General features: G+C 50.3%; 1 protein-coding gene across 1 annotated transcript; it reads right to left on the reverse strand.

Annotated features, from left to right (window-relative positions):
* Positions 1 to 2,713: 2,713 nt before the first annotated feature.
* On the reverse strand, positions 2,714 to 6,556 carry LOC127036265 (uncharacterized). Its single transcript, XM_050927073.1, has 2 exons — positions 6,399 to 6,556; positions 2,714 to 4,209 (listed from the first exon to the last, which is right to left on the reverse strand). The coding sequence occupies exons 1-2, from the start codon at positions 6,484 to 6,486 to the stop codon at positions 3,302 to 3,304; spliced, it is 996 nt and encodes a 331-aa protein (XP_050783030.1). The 5' UTR covers positions 6,487 to 6,556; the 3' UTR covers positions 2,714 to 3,301.
* Positions 6,557 to 24,275: the final 17,719 nt, after the last annotated feature.

A 24,275-nucleotide genomic window follows, 5' to 3' on the forward strand; every position in this document is an offset into this window, starting at 1 on the left:
GGAACTTACACCTACATGTTTAGGCAGCACCCAAGCGTGGGTTTTGTGGATCTCAGTGACACCTACAACTGGGAGTAGGCGCCTTCCCCCCAGATTTAGGTACCTAAATGTTATGGTCGACCTGGGCCCAGGTTTTTTTTTTCCAAGACTCTTCACCTGGACGTAAACAGGACAAATATTTCCTGCTATATACACAGCACAGAGCACTGGAAGAGGTGGTGCATGGAGACATTTGGAATGGCTTTAGTTTGATTGGCAGATAGGGGGGCAGGGGGAGGACAGTATTTACAGCTAGTGCTGGTCAAAAGTTGGATGAAATTATTTTCCAAATCAAGAACTCAATTTTCAACCAAAAAAGCCAACCAACACGTCCGAGGAATATTTTAGTTGAAATTTTTCAGCCAGCTCTACATCAAAAGTTTGTTAAGACAAAATTTTGATATTTTTTAAATTTAAAAACAAGATTCCAGCAAAAAATGTACTGGTTTTCCAGCAAGCTCTGCACACAGCCATTTCTAGTGCCAGTCAGCTGTTAGATCCCTGGCTTTGGAGCCCAACATATTACTCAAGGTTTTTAACGGAGCTACTGGAACAAGATGGTTCAAATACGCAGCAGTGCAGCGCTCCTTTCCTGGTTTTTATTTCTGGGGCCTTTTTCAAGCTATACTCTATCCAAGCTTCCATTCCATGTTGCGCTGTGACAAAGCAGGTGTGTTAAATAGTTTAAATAGTTAAATAGTCATGAGGTAGCTAGGGTGTGCTGGACTGCTGAACTGCTGAAACGAGTCCCAGGCCTATCCTGCTCACAGCAATCCTGTGAAATCTGTGCTATTGGAAGAGAAGAGGTTTAATTCTCTTCCTGCTGCTGTGGTTTATTTCTAAGCATCACACCACTTTGAAAGAAGAGCCCTGCATGGTCACAGAATTAATACAGTCCCTTTGCCGTGGGTCATCATTTGGAATAGACCCCAGGACCAATGGCTACAGTTTGCACAAAAAGTAGCAGTGCAGTTTCTCATTCTCTCTGTGGATCAGCACTATATGCATTGGCCAATTAGAAACGGTCACAGGACATAGTGGCACATTCTGCTTCTTCAAAGCCATTCTACAGCTTGATTTGGTTATTCCACCACTCAGTTGCCCTCAAAACACACCATCCTTTCCATGCTTAACAATCACATCCTTTTCAATAGTCCATCTGCATTCAGGCTGCCCATCTCCCGAACACTTAGAAAAATAGGACTAAAAACCTATCTATTTATGGTATTGCAAATGGTGCTTTTCTCATTTAATTACCTAGTCACCTGATACTGCTGCAAGTCAGTGGAATTGCGCCAGGGATGAATTTGCTCCATTGTATGGGTACCTCTAATGCAAGTTAGCACATGGCACCAGGGAGAGTTCTCATGCTATCAGCAAATTATCTCATTCAGGGTAACAGATGCCAAAATGACTTAGCTGAATGATCAGAACTCTGATAGTCATCCACGTTCCCTTTCTAGATTCTCCCCCTCCCCCCCATGCCCCCACATCTGCTCCCACAACCCCATGCACAGGACAACAGTTTGGGGACTCGGTGGCTTTGATCAATTGAGACTAATTCTAGCTATTATCCATCCCCATCACAGCCCCAACATTCACACTGCATGAACTCCATGGCTCAAGGCGTGAGCTAAAAATGGAATCCGGGGGGGGGGGGGCTCCTCTCATAAATCTAGTTTCAGATGCCTGTAGAACTAAGCCATACCTTACCTTAATGGCAGCCTTTCAGCTGTTGGATTACTTACAGCTCTTCTAGTTTAATAGTTTATGGTCCCAATTCGTTTCCAATGAAGCACGACAGATCAAAGATTAATCACCCAAGATGGACCACAGCCAGCCCTGTCTAACCAGGAGCCACGCTTTCCTTTTGTAGCAGGAGAAATTTAAAGGTGCTTAGAGAACACCATCAATCATTACCAAACTCTGGCAAGACTGGACAAAGCAAACGGCTCATTGGCAGCTAGTAGACCTTAGCATTAATTGCTTAAGAGTTTGCAGAACTGCTGCAGAGAGATGGACAGCAAGGATAGCATGACAGATTGATTGCTCCGACTTATCAGCTTTGCAAAGAAAGCTGCACCCATAGCTTTGGCAGAGCGGTATCCTGAATACTCCCTGTGGAAAGACGCAGGGTGTGTGTGACAAGGGCTGGAGGAAGTAAGAACTCGCCCAAACCGCAAACCAAATCCTTAAGGTTTGGAAGAGTTTTGTTAGCCTCCTATGGCCCCTTTCACCCAATCAAATGGCATCAGCACAACCCTGGGAGATAGGGAAATATGAGCAGCCTCCATTTTGCAGATGAGAAACAAAGGCACAGAACTCAGCAGGCCTGCATCCCACCACTCCACCCATTTTCACTAGTCATCAGCATCCACTGGTTCCAGTCCACAGACACTTACCATCAAGTCATCAGACATTCTCATGCTTAGCAAGACCTATCGTCCTGAGACTGTATAGAGTCCAAGGGAAGAAGAAAAACTTCCCAAGAGAAGGAACGGAGGCACTGTTTAAAAAAGAATTTAATTGTGTGTCCCCCTGTCACAGCCCTTCTCCTGCCACAAAGCAGCATTATCCACCAAGCAAGATACATTCTGCAGATTTCTGTCCTGCCTCCTTCCAGAGGTGGAAAGACCCTAGGAGTTCTGTACAGTCACAGGGCCAGCCCCTCAGCTGAGGTTAACGGATGTAGATCTGTGGACTTCAATGGCGTGTGACAGATTTACAGCAGCTACAAGTGATGCTGATCAACAATGTGGGATGACTTTTTCTCCTGGTGCGTTTCAAAGGCAGTGAAGCGGAGTCTTGTCAGACTGAGTAGTCAAAGGTCTGACTCCCACAGACACTTCCCAGCCTCGTTGTGATCCTCTGGAAAACTGGAACAAAAGCAACAGCTTGCTAGCAGAGTCCTGAGCAAAGGCACCAGCTGTGCCAAGTCTGGAGAACGGGGCTTCTGGAGAGTGGGACCAAGAATGATGAAGACCACTAGTTGTCCAGGTTTGAATTCCAAGAGAGGAAGAGGTGACGGTTGTATTCATCTGCTCTGCCAAGTTTCACACAGCCTGTTAGGCCGTTTTAACCTGTGACATGCCATACCTTTCACAGGCAGGCCCATGGTAATATCATTATGTGGTAGCACCAAGCATGCTCAAAGAGCTAAACAGGGTCCCCTTTTAAAAAGGTATCATATCTTGGGCATGAGAGGTACAGCCAGACCCAATGACAGTGGTTCCTGAAGGCGTGCCCAGTAGATCACCCATCTTCAGCAAACAAAACCACCTTCCAAATACGGTTCAGGCCTTATGACGAGCACAGGTAGGCTCCTAGCTGTGGCCCACAACTTGTCCGGTACCCTGCCCGTGCGACAGTTGCTGTTTAAAATATCGGACACAAGGCTGGATGTCAAGTTGTGCAGGGAATTTTCTCCAGCCTGGTCCGTGCTGTTCATCAGGAGGGCAAGGGTAGTCTTGGTGGCAAAGGGGCTCCCATCAAATGAGCGCTGTATGGCCACAGTCATGCCATAAGGTGCAAACTTCTCCCTCTCATAAATAATGGAGAGGTATGTCCCAGTCTCTGGGTACCCTCCCCAAGGCAACGGAGCACTCTTGTAGTCTAATGTTTGGACTTTCACAGAATGAGGCAGACCTTGTCCTGTGGCCAGCAAGGAAAGGGTCCATTTTGAGAGACAAAAGAGCGTATTCCTCACATCCCCCAGCCCAACAGCCACCAAAGAGACCTTGAACCCCTCAGGATGGTCAGCCCAACGCAGGTCACTCACACTACGCTGGAGGGCACGCCATGTTGTTTCCGGCTGGCTTGGGAAAAGAAGACGAAATGGGCTGAGTTTATAGTCCAGTGAACAAACTCTGTTGGAACTGAGGGCCCTGCAGTGGTTAAAGGGCACTCGGCCAGTATTGCCATAAATCAGGAAGAGAGAGACAAGGATAAAAACAAGGCACAAGATGCCTGCAAGTCTGACAGATGGCAAGAAGTCAGAGTCTTCTGGCCTCAGAGAAACTGGCTCGGAGGATGCAGAGGGAACTTGCCTTTCTCTGGATTCCATCTCCACTTGGTTCCTGGGCTCACACAGGGATGCTGGCATGTTCAGACAGTGGCAACAGCTTTTCTCAGATGGCTCCTTCTCAGATGGCAGCTCTTGGTCTTGTCCTGCTGGAAGTGAAAAAAATAAGAATACCATCAGCCAGATGGGAGCTTGAGGGATGCAGGAGGCAGTGGGCCCAGTCCATCCTCCATTAGCTGGCTTTACGTTGAAGTCACTGGAGCTAGATGAGGATAAAACTGATGTAATGGATTGGAAAGCTGAGCCCTGCATGCCTGGTGACGGACAGGGAATCAGGGCATTTGAGTTCTATTCCAAGATACAAGTTATTCCCTATCTCCCAGGGTGATTCCTTCATGCCTGCAAAACTGTTTAAACTTGAGGAATGCTGTGGTTTGTGAGGGCATCCCTAAATCAAGGGGAATAACCCTAATCCATTCAAATACTCTATACTGAAGTTATTGGCAGCTAAACATGTCCATGACTGAGGGGGAGTCTGGGGTGGGAAAGGAAGGGACAGGAAGGAGAGGCAGCAGCAAGAATCTAGTGACTTTGGAGGAGCGTTCCAGAGACAAGGCTGCTCATGGAGAAGGAAATCTACAGCCTTTGTGTGTGCATGCACACACACACACACGCGTGAGCACTCACTTTCCATCCACACCCAGGTTCACCCCTACACTGAAAATACACCAGCCATACCTGATCTTGAATGAGGGACAGGCAAGATTGTTAGGAAACCCTGTAGAAATAGGTGGCTGATAGGACAACAGAAAACTCCTCAGGGCGGAGACTTGGCCCATTTTCGGCATGGTATAAATAATAGTGGTAGAAGAAACAATGACACATTGGTTACATCTGTTAGCTTTTTGCTTCCTAAGTAACATGAACTAACGACAGTTTTTCTCCAATATGAGCTACAACTTAAACAAACAAATTTGTTTATGTTACCAACATCAGGCTAAACGTCTCTCTGGGATGGGCAGCTGTTTGCAAGCTAGGTCTAAAGGCAAAGCCACTTACTTTCACCTTGGAGCACAGACATCTTTGAGGCTGGTTCCAACACAGCTGCAGGTTCTGCACAGAGATTCTGTGAGCCACTTGCATTCCTGACTTTCCCACAGCTGCCGCTTATCATTTGTGAAGGGACTGAAGAATCAGTCACATTGAGAGGCCTGGCTGCAGCAGAAGGATGGCACAGTGACCCAGATATGCCCCTGCCAAGTGCTCAGGGTGGATAGTTTATGGCCAGTCCTTTGACAACCTTGCTCAACTTTTCTTATTCCTAATGCCCAGCTGCCAGATATGAAGCTGGGTGTAAAGACAGTACTATATTGTGTAAGAGTTGTGTGCTGGCTAGTCTGGATGTGTTACCAATCCAGACACCCTCTAAGAGGTGTGGCTTCTTCCAGAGTGGCTGAAAGGACCCAGCTATCTGGGAACGGAGGGTGGATGGGGTGTTTCCAGCCAATGGGAAAGGCAAAGTTGTTTTGAAGTCAGCAGGAGGAGGAGCTGCCTCCAGGCCTTCTTACAGATTTAAAAATTCTGTTAAAGCTAATGTTAAAAGAATTATGTAATACATAGGTTGAGAAAAGAGTGTCTTTACATCTGGGTATACTTCTTAGATTATCCACAAAGTCAGAAGACACATCTAGTGCATAATCAGCAATAACCCAAATATAGGTGAATGAATTTAAGAATACAGTTTAGATATTTAGCATCCATGCATTTGGGTACATTACTCATGAAAGACGTTATACAGAGAGAGTTGGTGGCAGAAAGCAAAATATATCAATGAGTGAAGATACATGGTTATTAGCCAGGATGGGTAAGGAATGGTGTCCCTAACCTCTGTTTGTCAGAGGATGGAGATGGATGGCAGGAGAGAGATCACTTGATCATTGTCTGTTAGGTTCACTTCCTCTGGGGCACCTGGCATTGGACACTGTCGGTAGACAGGATACTGGGCTAGATGGACCTTTGGTCTGACCTGGTACTGCCATTCTTATGTTCTTATGAAGATTGTCCCTCAGTAATTGAGAATTTAGGATTGATTGTCCATTTAGAGAAAAAACAGCCCATCAGGAAAGTATTCAAGTTACTTTCCCGACTGCGCTTCTCTAAGTATGTGTTCTGTTTACTGCTTTCAAATCAGTGTCAACATTCCAGGGACTTTTCCTGCATGTGCTACCCCACCAAGGAGACCATGAGGTTATGCAGCAGTAGAAATGCAAGAAGAAGAAACAAGATTAGAGCAGAAACTAGAGATGGGTCCCAAACCCAACCCTGAATCCAAACTCACAGAGCTTCCGGGATGTCAAAAATCCAACTCTACATCCAGCTTCCTTCTCTTGGAGCCTGAACAGAAGACGTGTGTGCAGTGCACTCATTTTGTTACTCTGCCTCCAGCAGGCTGGAACATATATTCCCAGGTTTAGCCGGTGCCATGAGCTAGCAGCATTTAGAGATTGCTCAACAGCCGTCGTTAAATCCAGGCTGTCTGGGAGTCTCAGAGATTGTGTTGTGCAATGAACATGGAAGTTACCTGTATTGATTTAATGAATGTTATATAACATGTGTGTGTTTGGTAGCTATGGTGTTGCTGGCTGATGAGTAACTTAAGAGTTATATCAGTCTTAGTTTTTGCAGATACCCAGAATCCATGGCTATACACAGCCCCAATGGCCAGCACTCAGACAATAGAGGGGATAGCTCCTTTTGGGGGGTGAAGAGACCAGTTTGAAACTCCAAGGGTTCTTCAGGTGGGAACTCTGAAACAAAGGGCTTGCAAGCTGTTAAAAGCAGAGCCTTCAAGGAGACCGGGAGATACAGAAGGTCTGCAGAAGAGTCAGGAGAACAGAGGGCACAGGGGTGACATATCAGGAAGAAGTTTTGTTTCAACGTTTCTCATGAAACCAAAGTTTAGCAGCATTGACATTTTTCTGCCGGGGCGAGGGGCGGGGGAGAGGGAATTGGTTTAAATGAAACCCTCTTTTTCAGTGGGAAGAACTTCTCAGATGGAGAATTTCAGCCAGCTGTACTGTCCCTTCCAGCATTCTCAGGTGATATTTGGGGACTCACCCTCCCTTCAGCTGGGGATTCTCAGCCTGATGCTATCGTAGGCCAAAACATTTCCAAAACAGAACATCCCGAATTGCATTGGGGTTCTGGAACACAGACTGCACACCTCTTTTTCTCCTTCCACTCAGCACGTGTGGAGCTTAGCTTGTGTGGTGTTCTGTTACTGTGCCGACGGGAGCTATATAAGTGCGTAGATGGAAACAAGGGTAGAAGATGGGCATTTGGGCTTGTGGAGATCATTCACTCCTGCATTTTACTCAGACACCAGGGAAGGTGGTGTTAACTTGGCATCATAGAATCAGGTGGAACAAGGCTGTCCAGCTAAGACATTTCCCCTTCCACTGAATTTCTGCATGGACGAGGCCCAACCAGGAAGTAGGGGAGATTCAGAATCCAGAGGGACATTGGTATCCAGCTGAAGCATGCAGGACTGGAATCAAATCAGTACATATGTCCTCCCCCTGCCCTGCCCACCGCCCCCAGGCAACACACTGAGATTAGAACAGATGACAGAGAGAGGGCCAGCAAGCATAGGTATTGCCTGAGGACCATGCCTCGACCACTGGGCAGCCACCAGTATCACATGCACAGAGCAAATGGGATGTTTTTACTCATCTCCCTTCTGAAAAGGCTGACACGAGGTCAATAGGAGGAAGAGGGGGGAAAAAAATCACGTGATGGGAGGAGGGGGTAGAGTCACCTGAAGGAATCAGGCTCTGTTTGTACAGGGAAATGGAACAAGATGCTTCCAAGAACTGGGTTCCTTCAAAATTTGTCCCTAGGTCCGGGGACTTCACACTCACCCCTGAAGGTGAATTTCCCTTTAGCACAACAAGTTCAAGGACTTGATTTGGGGCCTCTATAAAGTCACAGCCTGGCCCGAAGTTTGTTTACCCGGAGGAGCATGTGGAAACTACTTCTTTTTCCATGCTGTGCCCAGGAAACCATCACAGTTTCCCTGGGGGACATATGTGCAGCCCAGGGTTTTTCCTGTGGTGGGCGGGGGGGGGGGGGGGGGGGGAGGAACAGTTTCACACTGCAACTTCATTTACAAAAAAAAGTGAGTTGGGGCAAATGTTGATGCCAGAATTATTCTTCACCCAACCAAGCCAAAATTCAGAATTGCAGAAGCTAGAGTGGGAGTAAAAATGGCTCCATTTTCCACTGACAAATGGGCCTAATCTGAAGCCAAACGCCATTTCATGGGGGTTTGTTGGTTTGTGTGTGCTCACACTACGTCTCTGACTCTCAGAGAATGTGTGTGCTGTGAACTCTGCCACGCAGCCCCTAGTCAGTCAGCTTCTGGTAAACTGCAACAGCCTCCTGGGACACCGGCAGGAAAGTTGTCAGACCAGCTCTGCCTGCAACTTTGCAGGAGCTGGGTATGTTTGCAGTGACTGAATTAGACACGCTCCAGGCTGAGTGGAGCAATCCATCCAGAGATACAGGGGCCAGGAGACACGGTTTAAAGTGAGTTCTTGGTTCCCAATGGAAACAGTAGCCAGCCAGCTCCATTACAGTGACGCTCTTCCAGCTACATTCAGAACCACATCCACAGCTCAGACCCATCTTTTGATAACAGGCAAGAGAGCCCATGGAGATGGCTCACCTGAGCCTGTAAATCCATGGAACATCTCTCCCCCATCATATCCACTCTCCAGCTGGGACCCACACTTATTTTATAAAAATCTCAGTTATTTTAAAAGGAGTGGGGAATAAAGAAAGAATTGGCACAATACAACCTTGTATGAGGACATTAACCTAGTTTTCTCAAACCATCCTTCTAGTTAAATAGCTAGACATGAACTCAGGTTACCTGGGATCAATTCCCAGCTCTGACACTGCTTGCCTGCGTGACTTTTGGCAAATCACTTAGCCTATCTGTGCATCATAGATTCATAGAATGTCAGGGTTGGAAGGGACCTCAGGGGGTCATCTAGTCCAACTCCCTACTCAGAGCAGGACCAATCCCCTGACAGATTTTTGTCCTAGATCCCTAAATTTCCCCCTCAAGGATTGAACTCACAATCCTGGGTTTAGTAGGCCAATGCTCTAACCACTCAGCTATCCCTCCCTGCCCCCATCAGTTTCCTCCACCTGTAAAACAGGGGCCAACATTCAGCTAGCAGAGGTGCTAGAAGGATACATTCACTAGTGGCTGTATGGTGCTCAGGTACCATAGCACTAAGCCCATAAATAAGGCAAACAAAACCTCCTGTCAGACTCAGCCTACACTGCAAACTCCTCGGAAGGCCTGCTGAGCCAAGACCCCTCTTCCTTACACCAGTTTTACACCTTTGATTTCAGAGTTACTCCTGAATGAGAGAAGCAGGTTATGTTTCCTTAACCTCCCTGTGAAGCATCATGCATAGCCCTGGCACTGCGTTCAGGCATCAGTAAGTCAGAACTCATGTTCCCCAGCATTTAGAGCAGGCACTAAACCTAATGCCCTGGTTTTAAAGAGACCTTGAGGAGAGGTGGAGCCAGGGGCAACCAAGAGGAAAACTTCAGGCCTTTCAGCTATTCATTGGAGGCAGTGAGGGAAACACAGTCAATCCAGAACCAGAGGGTCCATTGGAGAAATAAGAGATGTAGATATTTACCTCATTCTCCTCCACCACAGGCTGACTCTCAGGACAACAACCCACACAGCTCCTCATCCTACAGACTTCCTCAACCACTCAATTAAGCTCAGACAGGTGAAGATTTTCTCAGGTTTGTCACCACCTGAAACCCTTCTCCTCCTGGAGGCAAGGTCTCCTCTTGGTCCTAACACCCACCTCATCTCTTATAGACTCATAGACTCTAGGACTGGAAGGGACCTCGAGAGGTCATCGAGTCCAGTCCCCTGCCCTCACGGCAGGACCAAATACTGTCTAGACCATCCCTAATAGACATTTATCTAACCTACTCTTAAATATCTCCAGAGATGGAGATTCCACAACTTCTCTAGGCAATCTATTCCAGTGTTTAACTACCCTGACAGTTAGGAACTTTTTCCTAATGTCCAACCTAAATCTCCCTTGCTGCAGTTTAAGCCCATTGCTTCTTGTTCTATTGTTGAAGGCTAAGGTGAACAAGTTTTCTCCTCCCTCCTGATGACACCCTTTTAGATACCTGAAAACTGCTATCATGTCCCCTCTCAGTCTTCTCTTTTCCAAACTAAACAAACCCAATTCCTTCAGCCTTCCTTCATAGGTCATGTTCTCAAGACCTTTAATCATTCTTGTTGCTCTTCTCTGGACCCTCTCCAATTTCTCCACATCTTTCTTGAAATGCGGTGCCCAGAACTGGACACAATACTCCAGTTGAGGCCTAACCAGCGCAGAGTAAAGCGGAAGAATGACTTCTCGTGTCTTGTTTACAACACACCTGTTAATGCATCCCAGAATCATGTTTGCTTTTTTTGCAACAGTATCACACTGTTGACTCATATTAAGCTTGTGGTCCACTATGACCCCTAGATCTCTTTCTGCCATACTCCTTCCTAGACAGTCTCTTCCCATTCTGTATGTGTGAAACTGATTGTTCCTTCCTAAGTGGAGCACTTTGCATTTATCTTTATTAAACTTCATCCTGTTTACCTTAGACCATTTCTCCAATTTGTCCAGTTCATTTTGAATTTTGACCCTGTCCTCCAAAGCAGTTGCAATCCCTCCCAGTTTGGTATCGTCTGCAAACTTAATAAGCGTACTTTCTATGCCAATATCTAAATCGTTGATGAAGATATTGAACAGAGCCGGTCCCAAAACAAACCCCTGCGGAACCCCACTTGTTATACCTTTCCAGCAGGATTGGGAGCCATTAATAACTACTCTCTGAGTATGGTTATCCAGCCAGTTATGCACCCACCTTATAGTAGCCCCATCTAAATTGTACTTTCCTAGTTTATCTATAAGAATATCATGCGAGACCGTATCAAATGCCTTAGTAAAGTCTAGGTATACCACATCCACCGCTTCTCCCTTATCCACAAGGCTCTTTATCCTATCAAAGAAAGCTATCAGATTGGTTTGACATGATTTGTTCTTTACAAATCCATGCTGGCTATTCCCTATCACCTTACCACCTTCCAAGTGTTTGCAGATGATTTCTTTAATTACTTGCTCCATTATCTTCCCTGGCACAGAAGTTAAACTAACTGGTCTGTAGTTTCCTGGGTTGTTTTTATTTCCCTTTTTATAGATGGGCACTATATTTGCCCCCTTCCAGTCTTCTGGAATCTCCCCCGTCTCCCATGATTTCCCAAAGATAATAGCCAGAGGCTCAGATACCTCCTCTATTAACTCCTTGAGTATTCTAGGATGCATTTCATCAGGCCCTGGTGACTTGCAGGCATCTAACTTTTCTAAGTGATTTTTTACTTGCTCTTTTTTTATTTTATCTTCTAAACCTACCCCCTTCCCATAAGCATTCACTATGTTAGACATTCCTTCAGACTTCTCAGTGAAGACCGAAACAAAGAAGTCATTAAGCATCTCTGCCATTTCCAAGTCTCCTGTTACTGTTTCCCCCTCCTCACTGAGCAGTGGGCCTACCCTGTCCTTGGTCTTCCTCTTGCTTCTAATGTATTGATAAAAAGTCTTCTTGTTCCCCTTTATTCCCATAGCTAGTTTGAGCTCATTTTGTGCCTTTGCCTTTCTAATCTTGCCTCTGCATTCCTGTGTTATTTGCCTATATTCGTCCTTTGTAATCTGACCTAGTTTCCATTTTTTATATGACGCCTTTTTATTTTGTAGGTCAAGCAAGATCTCGTGGTTAAGCCAAGGTGGTCTTTTGCCACATTTTCTATCTTTCCTAACCATCGGAATAGCTTGCTTTTGGGCCCTTAATAGTGTCCCTTTGATAAACTGCCAACTCTCCTCAGTTGTTTTTCCCCTCAGTCTTGATTCCCATGGGACCTTACCTATCAGCTCTCTGAGCTTACCAAAATCCGCCTTCCTGAAATCCATTGTCTCTATTTTGCTGTACTCCCTTCTACGCTTCCTTAGAATTGCAAACTCTATGATTTCATGATCACTTTCACCCAAGCTTCCTTCTACTTTCAAATTCTCAACAAGTTCCTCCCTATTTGTTAAAATCAAGTCTAGAATAGCTTCCCCCCTAGTAGCTTTTTCAACTTTCTGAAATAAAAAGTTGTCTTCAATGCAGTCCAGGAACTTATTGGATAGTCTGTGCCCCGCGGTGTTATTTTCCCAACATATATCTCTCTCTTTGTTGTTTGGAGGCCAACCCCTCTCTGGGGGACTGGTGGGTTCAAGGAGTGCCAGTCAAAGATATCTTCCTGCCAAAGTATTTTCTCGACATTGAGGGTCCTGTCTGACATTGACCCATGGATTTGCATAGAGAACCCCCAGCTATGGGCATTCTATCCTCAGAACATTTAAGGGTCTCATTCAATGGGAAAAATATACGAATATTTGCCTTTCATCTGAGGCTGACAAAGTGCTTTACATGCAGTAATAAATGACACCTCCCAACCCAAGTGGGTGGACAAAGCAATTTAATTAGTCACATTTTACAGATAGGGAAACTGAGGCATGGAGCAGAGAGGCAATTTGCCTGAGGTCACCCACGGCATAGCTGGGAATACAACCAAGTCTTCAGTCCCCTGTTCCAATGCTTCACTGAACTATTTCTGCAGTGTTGATATAAGAGTGTAATTTATTGACATCGCCTATAACTGACAGTCAGTATGTGTACTCGGCCTCACATGTGCCAACAGAAACCCTGGCACCAGAGCAGGTAACAACATATGAAGTATTCGGAGGGTTCTCATTGAGACATACAAAGCTCCATTTTTTTAAAACACAGGCCTGCAGCTCCTGCATTTGTGAGCTTACAGGGGCATGCGAAATGGGTGATTGTGCATACAGCCATCGGCATGCGTGGGCGCCAGATTCCAGCACACAGTTCAGTTATTCTGCGCGCATGCCCTGAGCCTCCAGGTACAAACATTTGGCCTGTCATATCAAGATTATGGATTCCTGCAACATCCCCAGGATCTTTATAGGAGATGGCATGTCAGAGCACAGCGCTGGTCTCTGATTACAAGCAGAAAGCTGATGCTATCCAGCACTGGGCTCCCCAACACAGCCACAGAACAGCAATGTTCTCAGAGCATCTTTGTATAGCAGTGTCCATTTGGTTAGAGAAGCCTGTCACAAGCGATATAATAGCTGAGAGCCCCCTCTATCAACAGCTCAAAGCACGATACAGGCTGCACACTGATATATAAAGGATCGTATGATTTCCCAAGTTATTGAGAGTGCCTTAAATCAAGGCACGGAGTCAAAAGTGAGATTCAAGACTATGAGTTTGATTGATCCTCTCTGCTCTGCATCATGGGTATCCACACACCGACCTGTCTCAGTGTAATAAGCACCATTTTGGTCAGCACTGGGAAGTCAACCCAGGCCTTCCAGAGCTAAAACATGAGCTGCCACTGCATCAGCTAAAGGACACAGTCCCCAAGCTAGCGGCTGCAGGACACTCATATCCACTGTGGCTCAGACACAGCGGGGGACATGTAACCAGGAGTGGTCCTTGCCATTTTGCTGGCCAAGGTGGAGAATGTTTTTGGGTCCCTGCCCTTTAGTGGTGGAGCAAATAACAAAGAAAATGTCACTCAGCTGGCCAATCAGCCAGCGGGTGGGAGGTGCAGAAGCCAGCTAATTAGCAGAGCAAAAACGTCTGCCCAATCAAAGAGGAGGAAAAACAAAAAATCCCAAATGGCACAATACTACATCACCCCCTGGAAATTGACTCCCAAGGAGACCGCCCAGCTCGCCCGCCCCAGTCTGTAACACACACCGGAGAGTGGGCTACGCCAGCATGGAGTAGACTCAGCGCACAGGATGGGATGGCTTCTTCCCCTTGGTTGTTCCATAGTCCTGGTCAGAACATGGAGGGATGTTGCCTAAACAGTACAGATCACTCACATCTGGCATGAAATGCAGCCACCTCTGGGGCAGAACACAGGAATTCCATGACAGAGAGTCAAGACAACAGTCTTCAGAAAGAGGCTGGGGAGAATAACTTCTCCAACCGACGCTGTGAAGGGAGTTTAAGGAGGCAGGACGCTCTGCAGAACTGGGCAAATTTACAAGCACTTTATTTTCACTACAGTCACAGTTTCCAAAACCTGTAAAAATCAACTGCTGGTGATCATTTCCTGGGTCCCCAGCCCACCCACGCAAGGCAGCACTCGTGCAAAGCGGCTGCTGCCTGCTTTGCCCTGGCTCAGCACAGAAATAAACAAGCACAAATATGTGGCTGGCCTAGACACGCAGAACGAAGTGGGTGTGACACTAACCTGTTACACAGTAATCATCCACCTTGGAACTTGGGCACTGCTGAGAGCCACACTGCCAGCTCGCACACAGCCAGCTCACCCCGAGCGGGAGTTGGTTCCACCATTCAAAGGTTTAAGTGTGTCACGGAGTGTGGGGGAGTCCGGCCCTGCACCCCTCTTCCTGGGACCCACAGTGACTCTCAGCCAGTCAGTAAAACAGAAGGTTTATTGGACAACAGGAACACAGGTTACAGCAGAGCTTGCAGGCACAGTCAGGACCCCTCCACCGAGTCCTTCTGGGCTTTCAGGGTGCTTGGATCCCAGCTAGGATACCCTGAATTCCGCCCATCCAGCCCCAAGCCCAAACTCCAACTGCTTCCCTCCTGCCACTCCCTTCCTTTGTCCCCTTCCCGGGCAAAGGTGTTGACCTTTCCCCTCCCTTACCTAGCTCAGGTTACAGGCTCTGGCATCGTCCATCTCCTAAAGTCCTCCCCTGCTCTCCCACTCCCCACACAGACAGTCCCTACTGCATCACATCTCTCCCCCCTTCGAGACTGAACTGAGCGGGGTCACTCTGCCCAGTGACCTGGGGAAGTTCAGGGTCCCCTCTCCGGGACAACGCATCCGCTGTCAGGTTGGCACTTCCCTTCACATGGACCACGTCCATGTCATAGTCCTGCAGGAGCAGGCTCCACCTCAGGAGCTTGGCGTTGGCTCCTTTCATCTGGTGCAGCCAGGTCAGGGGAGAGTGGTCGGTGTACACGGTGAAGTGTCGCCCAAAGAGATATGGCTCTAGCTTCTTAAGGGCCCACACCATGGCCAGGCATTCCTTCTCGATGGCCGCGTAGCTTTGTTCGCGGGGTAGCAGCTTCTTACTCAGGTACACGATGGGGTGTCTCTCCCCCTTTTCATCCTCCTGCATTAACACCGCCCCCAGTCCCGTGTCTGAGGCATCGGTGAACACCATAAAGGGTTTGTCAAAATCTGGGTTTGCCAGAACTGGGTCGCTAACCAGAGCCTCCTTCAGCGCCCGGAAAGCCTCCTGGCACTGCTCAGTCCAGATCACCTTGTCTGGCTTCCCCTTTTTGCACAGTTCAGTGATGGGGCCGGCTATGGCACTGAAGTGGGGCACGAACCTTCGATAGTACCCCGCCATCCCAATAAAGGCCTGGACCTGCTTTTTGGTTTGGGGAGCAGGCCAGTCTCTGATCACCTCCACCTTGGCTGGTTCCGGCTTCAGGCAGCCGCTCCCCACCCGATGGCCCAGGTAAGATACTTCAGCCATCCCCACCTTGCACTTCTCAGCCTTTACTGTTAACCCAGCCTTTCGGAGTCGGTCCAGGACTTGTTTAACCTGGGACACGTGGTCCTCCCAGGTCTGGCTGAAGACGCAGATGTCGTCAATATACGCCACGGCAAAACTCTCCATCCCCCTCAGTAGCTGATCCACCAGGCGCTGGAAGGTGGCCGGCGCTCCCTTGAGGCCGAAGGGCAGGGTCAAAAACTCATAGAGCCCCAGAGGGGTGATAAAGGCCGATTTCAGCCTGGCATCTGCGTCCAGCGGCACTTGCCAGTAGCCTTTGGTAAGATCCATAGTGGTGAGGTACCGTGCACCTCCCAGCTTGTCTAGGAGCTCGTCAGGCCTGGGCATAGGGTAGGCATCAGATACGGTGATGGCATTGAGCTTTCGATAGTCCACGCAGAACCGGATTGACCCATCCTTCTTGGGAACCAGCACTACTGGCGAGGCCCAAGGGCTGGAAGACGGCTGGATCACCCCCAAAGCCAGCATGTCCCTGACCTCTCTTTCAAGATCCTGGGCAGTTTTACCAGTGACCCGAAAAGGGGAGCATCTTATAGGGGGGTGTGACCCGGTCTCCACCCGGTGGACAGTCAAATTAGTGCGTCCAGGCTGGTTGGAAAACAGCTGTCGGTATAGATGCAGCACCCCTCTGATCTCAGCGTGCTGGCCCGGGGTCAGCTGATCAGAGAGGGGAATCGCCTCCAGGGGGGAACCAGTTTTTGTCCCAGGGAATAGATCCACTAAGGGGTCATCTCCTTGCCCCTCCCAATGTCCACACACGGCCAACACCACATTCCCCCTGTCATAGTATGGTTTCATCATGTTCACATGGTACACCCGACGGTGATGTGCCCGGTTTGACAGCTCCACCACATAGTTTACCTCATTCAGTTGCTTGATAACCTTGAAGGGCCCTTCCCAGGCGGCCTGGAGTTTGTTTCTCCTCACGGGGATGAGAACCATCACCTGATCCCCGGTGGCGAAGGCACGGGCTCGGGCTGTGCGGTCATACCAGACCTTCTGCCTCCTCTGGGCTCGGGCCAGATTCTCCCTGGCCAGGCCCATGAGCTCGGCCAGTCTTTCCCGGAAGGTCAGGACATACTCCACCACTGACTCTCCCTCGGGAGAGGCCTTCCCCTCCCATTCGTCCCTCATCAGGTCTAGGGGCCCCCTCACCCGCCTTCCATACAACAGTTCGAAAGGTGAAAACCCAGTAGATTCCTGGGGTACCTCCCTGTACGCAAACAGCAGGTGAGGTAAGTACTTGTCCCAATCTTGCGGATGCTGGTTCATAAATGTTTTTAGCATCATCTTCAGTGTCCCGTTGAACCTTTCTACCAGCCCGTTGGACTGGGGGTGATACGCTGAGGCCCAGTTGTGCTGGACCCCACATTTCTGCCATAAGGACCGGAGCAGGGCCGACATGAAGTTGGACCCCTGGTCCGTTAAGACCTCCTTGGGGAACCCCACCCGGCTGAAAATTGTCAGCAGCGCATCTGCCACCGTGTCTGCTTCGATAGAGGACAAGGCCACCGCCTCGGGGTAGCGAGTGGCAAAATCCACCACCACCAGGATGTATTTCTTCCCTGACCGGGTCGTCTTGCTGAGAGGTCCCACTATGTCCATGGCCACCTTCTGGAAAGGTTCTTCTATGATGGGTAAAGGCCTCAAAGCTGCTTTCCCCTTGTCCCGGGCCTTCCCCACCCTCTGGCAGGGATCACAGGATTGGCAGTACTGTCGGACATGGGTAAAGACCCCAGGCCAGTAAAAGTTCTGTAGCAGCCTCTGCCTGGTGCGCCGGATTCCCTGGTGCCCTGCGAGAGGGATGTCATGGGCCAGGTACAACAGCTTGTGACGGAACTTCTGGGGAACCACCAGCTGCCTCCTGATCCCCCATGACTCTACTTCCCCTGGGGGAGCCCATTCTCGGTACAGGAACCCCTTCTCCCACAGGAACCTCTCCTTGCAACCTCTCCTCATGGTCTGTACCGCACTAAGGTCAGCCCGGTCCCGGTGCTTCCGCAAGGAGGGATCTTTCTGCAACTCGGCCTGGAACTCAGCAGCTGGGACAGGAATGGGGACCGGCTCTCCCTTGCTGGCTGGGTCTGAGGCCGCAGCCTCTCTGCACCGTGCCCCTGGGCGTTCCCCGCTCCCTGAGTTAGGGTCCTGCACCTCAGGTCGAGTACCTTCCCCGTTTTCGGGGTGCAGTGCCATTTGCCGACTCTGACTACGAGTCACGACCAGGGCACTCTGGGTGTTAGTAGGCCAGTCCTCAAGGTCCCCTCCCATTAACACGTCAGTGGGCAAATATTGGTGTACCCCCACATCCTTGGGGCCCTCCTTGGCCCCCCATTTCAGGTGTACCCTTGCCACGGGTACCTTGAATGGGGTCCCGCCCACGCCCATCAGGGTCAGGTAGGTGTCGGGCACCATCCGATCTGAGGCCACCACCTCGGGCCGGGCCAGCGTCACCTCTGCGCCCGTGTCCCAGTACCCAGTGACCTTCCTCCCATCCACTTCCAGGGAAACAATGCACTCTTTCCGGAGGGGCAGCCCCGCGCCCACCCGGTAAACCAAAAACCCGGAACCGGGAGCATCCATAGGTGGTATGTTGCCAACCCCCCTTTCCTGGGAATGTAGCCCCTCCTCCGATTGGGTTTTTACCCAGTCCACCCTCTGCGGGTTGGGTCTGCTTGGTCTGTCCCTGAGCTTGGGGCACTGGGCCCGTATGTGACCTCGTTGGCCACAGCGATAGCAGCCCATATCTCGTGGGTCCCCTTGAGTGGGTCGGAGGGACCTGCCGCTGGATGTTCCCCTTTTGGGGGGGTTCTCCATAGGCCCCCTTTGGGAGGTCCCATGTTGACTCTCTCTCTGCGTTGAGGCAGGCCTGCTCCTTCGAGACTCCTCCCTGCCATCCCCTGCCTGACTGTCCACAAATTGGTCGGCCAGCTGGCCTGCATGCTGCGGGTTCTCCGGCTTCTGGTCCATCAACCACAGCCTCAGGTCGGACGGGCACTGCTCGTACAGGTGCTCCAGTATGAATAGGTCAAGCAGGTCCTCTTTAGTTTGGGCCCCAGCTGTCCACTTGCGGGCATACCCCTGCGCCCGGTTGACCAGTTGTAGGTATGTAACCTCACGGGTTTTACGCTGGCTCCGGAACTTTTTCCGGTACATCTCAGGAGTCAGCCCAAACTCGCGGAGCAGGGCCTGTTTGAACAGTTCGTAGTCCCCTGCCTCCGCCCCTTTCAGTCGGCTGTACACCTCCACGGCTGTGGAGTCCAGTAAGGGGGTGAGAACTGCGATCCTGTCTGCAGGGTCAACCCTGTGCAGCTCGCAGGCATTCTCAAAGGCCGTCAGGAAGGTATCTATGTCCTCCCCCTCCTTACGCCGGGGCAGCAAGTGCTTATCAAAGCTCTTTGTAGGCTTGGGTCCCCCCTCACTCACCGCAGCTGGGGCCTCACTGCTCCTCAGCTGGGCCAGGTCCAGCTCATGTTTACGCTGTTTCTCCTTCTCCTCCCGCTCATGTTTACGCTGGTTCTCCTTCTCCTCCTGCTCACGCTGGCGCTGGTTCTCCTCATGTTCACGCTGTTTCGCCTTCTCCTCCAGCTCTCGCCTCTTTAACTCAAGCTCCTCCCGTCTCAGCTCCCTTTCATATTCCAGCCGCATCCGCTCCACGGATGCCGAGCGTTGCCGGGAGGATCCCCTGCTGGGGGGTGGGCTTCGCCGGGCAGATCCCCTGCTGGCGGGGGGTGTCACGGTGCCCTCGGTATACACTGGGCTCCTCCCCGCCCTTCCTCTACGCCTAGGAAGGGGGGGTCTCGGGAAGCCCTCGTCCGCCGGCTGACCACTCCCAGCGGGGACAGACACTGGTGCCTGCGCTGCATCTGCTCGGCTGCTTCCCTCAGCGACAGGGCTCCGTTCATTCATGCGGTCTCCCTGCTCCAGCTGGGCAATCAGCTGGTCCTTGCTGAGCCTCCCTGGGTGCAGCCCCCTCTGCTTGCACAGCTCCAGCAGGTCACACTTGCGCCGCTTGGCATACATCTTCCTGCTGGCCACTCACAGGCCGGGGTGCTCGCCGCTCCCCACGGTTTCCAGGGGACCCCTAGTGCACCAGCCCTTCTTGAGGTCACCACCTCTCTGCCAGGGTCGAGCTGCAGACTCCTCCGCCCCTGGGACCGCTCGCTGCAATCCCCCGGGGGACCCTGTTACTGCAAAGTCCTTCTCACTGGGCACACACTCCCAGGGGTTAACCACCCCTTCGTTTTACTGCTCCCCAGTCACTTACTGCAGGAAGCGCCGTCCACGGGGTGCAGTATCTCCCGCCGCTGCCACCAGTTGTCACGGAGTGTGGGGGAGTCTGGCCCTGCACCCCTCTTCCTGGGACCCACAGTGACTCTCAGCCAGTCAGTAAAACAGAAGGTTTATTGGACAACAGGAACACAGGTTACAGCAGAGCTTGCAGGCACAGTCAGGACCCCTCCACCGAGTCCTTCTGGGCTTTCAGGGTGCTTGGATCCTAGCTAGGATACCCTGAATTCCGCCCATCCAGCCCCAAGCCCAAACTCCAACTGCTTCCCTCCTGCCACTCCCTTCCTTTGTCCCCTTCCCGGGCAAAGGTGTTGACCTTTCCCCTCCCTTACCTAGCTCAGGTTACAGGCTCTGGCATCGTCCATCTCCTAAAGTCCTCCCCTGCTCTCCCACTCCCCACACAGACAGTCCCTACTGCATCACAAAGTGACGAGATAAAGTAATGCTTCCCATGCCCATGCAACAAATACAATCTGATCTGGGAATGTACAACCACAGAAGGAGCCCCTGGCTAGGGGATTTTAGATGATCCAGCTCACCAAGGAGATTATTATCTGAAGTACAAGAAGGCCTAGAGACCCCAGTTGAGATCAGGGCCCCATCGTGCCAGGCAGACACACAGCGAGAGACAGTCCCTATCCCAAAGGGTGTAGAGGCTAAATAGACAAGAGGTGGGAGGAGAGGCGAAGTGATTCCCCCAAGACCATCAGTGACACAGTTGAGAATGCAGCTCCAGTCTGCTAGCATCTAGTTCCATGGGTTTAGTTGTAACACTGACAGACTCCAGTCATTGGCAGGCACGACTGAAACTGGGACTTCTGAAGTGAAATGCATGAGTGTCTACTGCATGAGCTAAAAGCCACATGGCCCGTAGCTAAAGCCGTAGCAGACTCATTCATCTCTAAGGGGTCTTAGTGAACTCCATGGAACAGAACACCACACCCAGGAGGTGTGTGGGTTAGTCACCTCCCAACTCAACCCTATCAGCTACAGCAATTTACTCACCCCATCACAGCACTTGTACAATGCCCTGGGAATGGAGAGCTCTGTGGCCTGGAATAAAGATTTGGAGGTTTTGTTGCCAGCGCTTTGGCGGGAGGGGGGGGGGGCATCAGAAGCACAGCAGGTCTAGCGCTTGCTGAGTGCTAATGGGCCAGTGGGCTGAGGAAACCCCGATCTCCCAACGATGACAAGCGGTGCTTTTGCTTGCTTCAGTGGAAATCATTTTCCACCCATGAACATCCCGGCTTCCCTCTACTTATCACACTCTGCTTCTGTCTCTGCATATACAGGCCCTCACAGAGCTTTGTTTTGCAGCCAGCATGACATCTGTTCAGGCCCATACCTGAATGGCACAAACCAGACACATTCAGAGTTCAGAGTCAGTTATCCCATGTGCAGCTCACGGGCCACTGGGATGTTTGAAACAGGGGCTTTGCTTTCACCTCCTCTTGGCAACCTAAAAGCTCAAATCGCTGCTGATAGCTGCTAACCCCACTGCTACACTTGGACTTTGCTTCATCACATGCCCTTTGGCCAGTACTAGTTCCCTTCTCCTGGGATGGATCCAGATCCAATTGTAATACAGTGCTAGCCCGTGCCAGCCTGGCAGACAGTACTAAGTATCAAGTGCAGTTACGCCTGTCGCCACCAGATGGCAGTGTAACTACACCTTTTGAAATGCTGCCTTTTCTCCCTGGGGTGGTCCAGAATTCAGGCAGACGGTTTCCCAAGTTCTGGTGAGTTCAGATGCAGCAGACAAAAAAGATATTCATCATCAAAGCAGGTTTTTAAATTTCAGGTGGTGAATCTGGCTGCTGCTTGCGTCCTCTAGGAGTTTATTGCTTTTGCATTTGGTTAAATGGCCTGAGGAAAAGGCCCTTCAATTTTATAGCAGAGCCCGATAAACGACCAGTGGTCCTGCTTGCTGAGATTTGTTAATTGGCATCTACTCATCCGTGTCTGTCAAGGACCTGCTTCTGCTTTCAGTGTCAATCCAGGGTAATGCAGAGCAGAACTCAGCCTAAGAAGATTACATCAAAGCAGAGAGTCCCTAGTGGGGTTTCATAGAATCATAGACTTTAAGGTCAGAAGGGACCATTACGATCGTTTAGTCTGACCTCCTGCACAATGCACGCCACAGAATCTCACCCACCCACTCCTGTAACAAACCCCTAACCTATGTCTGAGCTATTGAAGTCCTCAAATTGTGGTTTAAAGACTTCAAAGCCATGTGGTCAGAACTGCTGAGAATGTGACTTTGCTAGACTCTTCCTCCTAGCTGGACAAGTGCTGCTGCTGCTGGGGGGTTCATGGTGACAGTCAGGCCCTGGGCAATTTTCAAATGAGCTGAACTGTGGCCTCGGGTCCCCTGGCGCTCTGAGCTCTCTTCCTTCAGGGAAATCTGAAACCTGAGCACCTGAGTCAAAGGTAATGGCCCAGCAGGACTCTGACTCCAAATAAAATCTGCTTACACAGCCCTGATGTGGTCAAGGCTCTGTGTGTGCACAAGAGAAACTGGCTCAGACAGTCTCCTAGGGAAGAGAGCCACCCCCTCAGTGACTCCTCAGGCTGCTGTGGGAATGGCATTGAGAGGGGTCCAAAGGGGGCCCTCCATCCCAGGCCTCACTCTACTATCCTTGGGCTTGGGAGGGTTTGGGAAATGTCAATTTTACCCTACACACTCAAACCGACAGAAAGAAATATTTCCATGGACATTTGCAGCTAACCAAAAGGAGACAGATCTGCCTGAGACCCCGGCGTTTGATTTAAGGACTTTTACTGTGTCTATTCGGACATGTGACGGTGACTATTGGTGATCTACCAGCTCTTAAACTTTCACTTTTGAATCTCAACCCCTACTGTCATTAAATAATTATTGTGTGACACCCCCCAAGTGCCTGATGCTCCCCCCATAATTGCCCACAACTGTGAACATTTAAGTAGATAAATATTAAAAACACAGTTACAAGGAACCACAGATTTTAGCTGTCGAAATTATTCCAAAATAAACATGGAAATCTGCCAAGCCCAACTCTGCTCCCAGGGTTGCACCTGCCCAGGTAGCCTCTTGTCACAGCCTGAGTCTCTCAACGCCAAAGCATATCATTGGCCCTGGTATAAGCCAGAGCGTCCCTCCATGATTTCAGATCTGGTTCCCCACTCCTGCACGTTTCTGCAAGTTCACCTCACCATCACAGACCCATAATCCCAATCCCCAAAGCCTAGGGAGGTTGGAGCCAAGGTGGAAACCAGCTGCAACATCTGGATCCAGAGCCAAACTTCCCCCAGGTCTGGGATGTCTGGTTGTGAGGTTGTGGTTAGGGACCTTCGCTACTGATCCTGGCTGGGGAGCTGGAGGGTGACACCTGAGCAGCCAGGGCTAGTTGTGCCTGGGTCCCTGCCTCACTGCCATTCATAGGAACAAGCCTTCCAGAAGGCATTTGCTGGAGGGATTGGTTCCTGGGGATGAGGTTTGCCCTCAATCCTGCAGGCCCCTGACAATGCAGGATTGCTGTGCTCCAGTGCATGTGAGCAGAGGGCACAGTCAGGGAGATGTTAGAGACCCTCAGTGCTGTGTGCTAGCCGGTCTCAGCCCCGTGCTCCCTATCTGGCCAGGACACAGAGTAATGAGGCAGCAGGATGGGAAATCCTGATCACACTAAGCACACATTTAGCTACCCACTTCCCTCTCAGCCCTGACACTAGCCCCCAGGAGTACCCCCATTACTGTAGGAACAGGTCCCACCTGGCTCATCACTCCAGATCTCGGCCTTTCAGTTTGTGCTTGTGACCAGAGCTCCCTCTGAGCCGGCCGTACCCCGACAGAGGCACCATGTGTCCTGGTGGAGATGCTTTGCCCAAGCAGGGGGCATGCCAGGCTCTCCTTGCCACATCTAATATGGAACATGCCACCCTCCCCTTGCTATGCTCCATGAGACATGCCAGCTGTCCCTGGCCATGTCCCACCCAGGGGAGTTTCCCTCCCCTTCTCACTGACTCACACACATGCAGGAAGGGTGCGGGGATGAGATAGGGCCAGGTGATGAGGCATGCGAGCTCAGAAGTGAGCGAGGAGGAAGAGTGGGTGACTGAAGGGGGAAAGGGTGGAGGACAGGGTGGGATGGAGTGGCAGTGGGAGGGGGTGATTATTTCCCTATCTCTCTTTCACATTTCCTGGCCCCAGCCAGCTT

This window comes from Gopherus flavomarginatus, chromosome 17, assembly GCF_025201925.1.
Source record: "Gopherus flavomarginatus isolate rGopFla2 chromosome 17, rGopFla2.mat.asm, whole genome shotgun sequence".
NCBI lineage: Eukaryota > Metazoa > Chordata > Testudines > Testudinidae > Gopherus > Gopherus flavomarginatus.

Bases quoted from the DNA above. Each gene is read 5' to 3' on its own strand.
- LOC127036265 (XM_050927073.1), bottom strand. From the start codon at position 6,486: ATGAGTGCACTGCACACACGTCTTCTGTTCAGGCTCCAAGAGAAGGAA. The intron at 4,210-6,398 runs GTGAGTTTGGAT...TTTCACTTCCAG, and splicing joins TTTGACATCCCGGAAGCTCT to CAGGACAAGACCAAGAGCTG.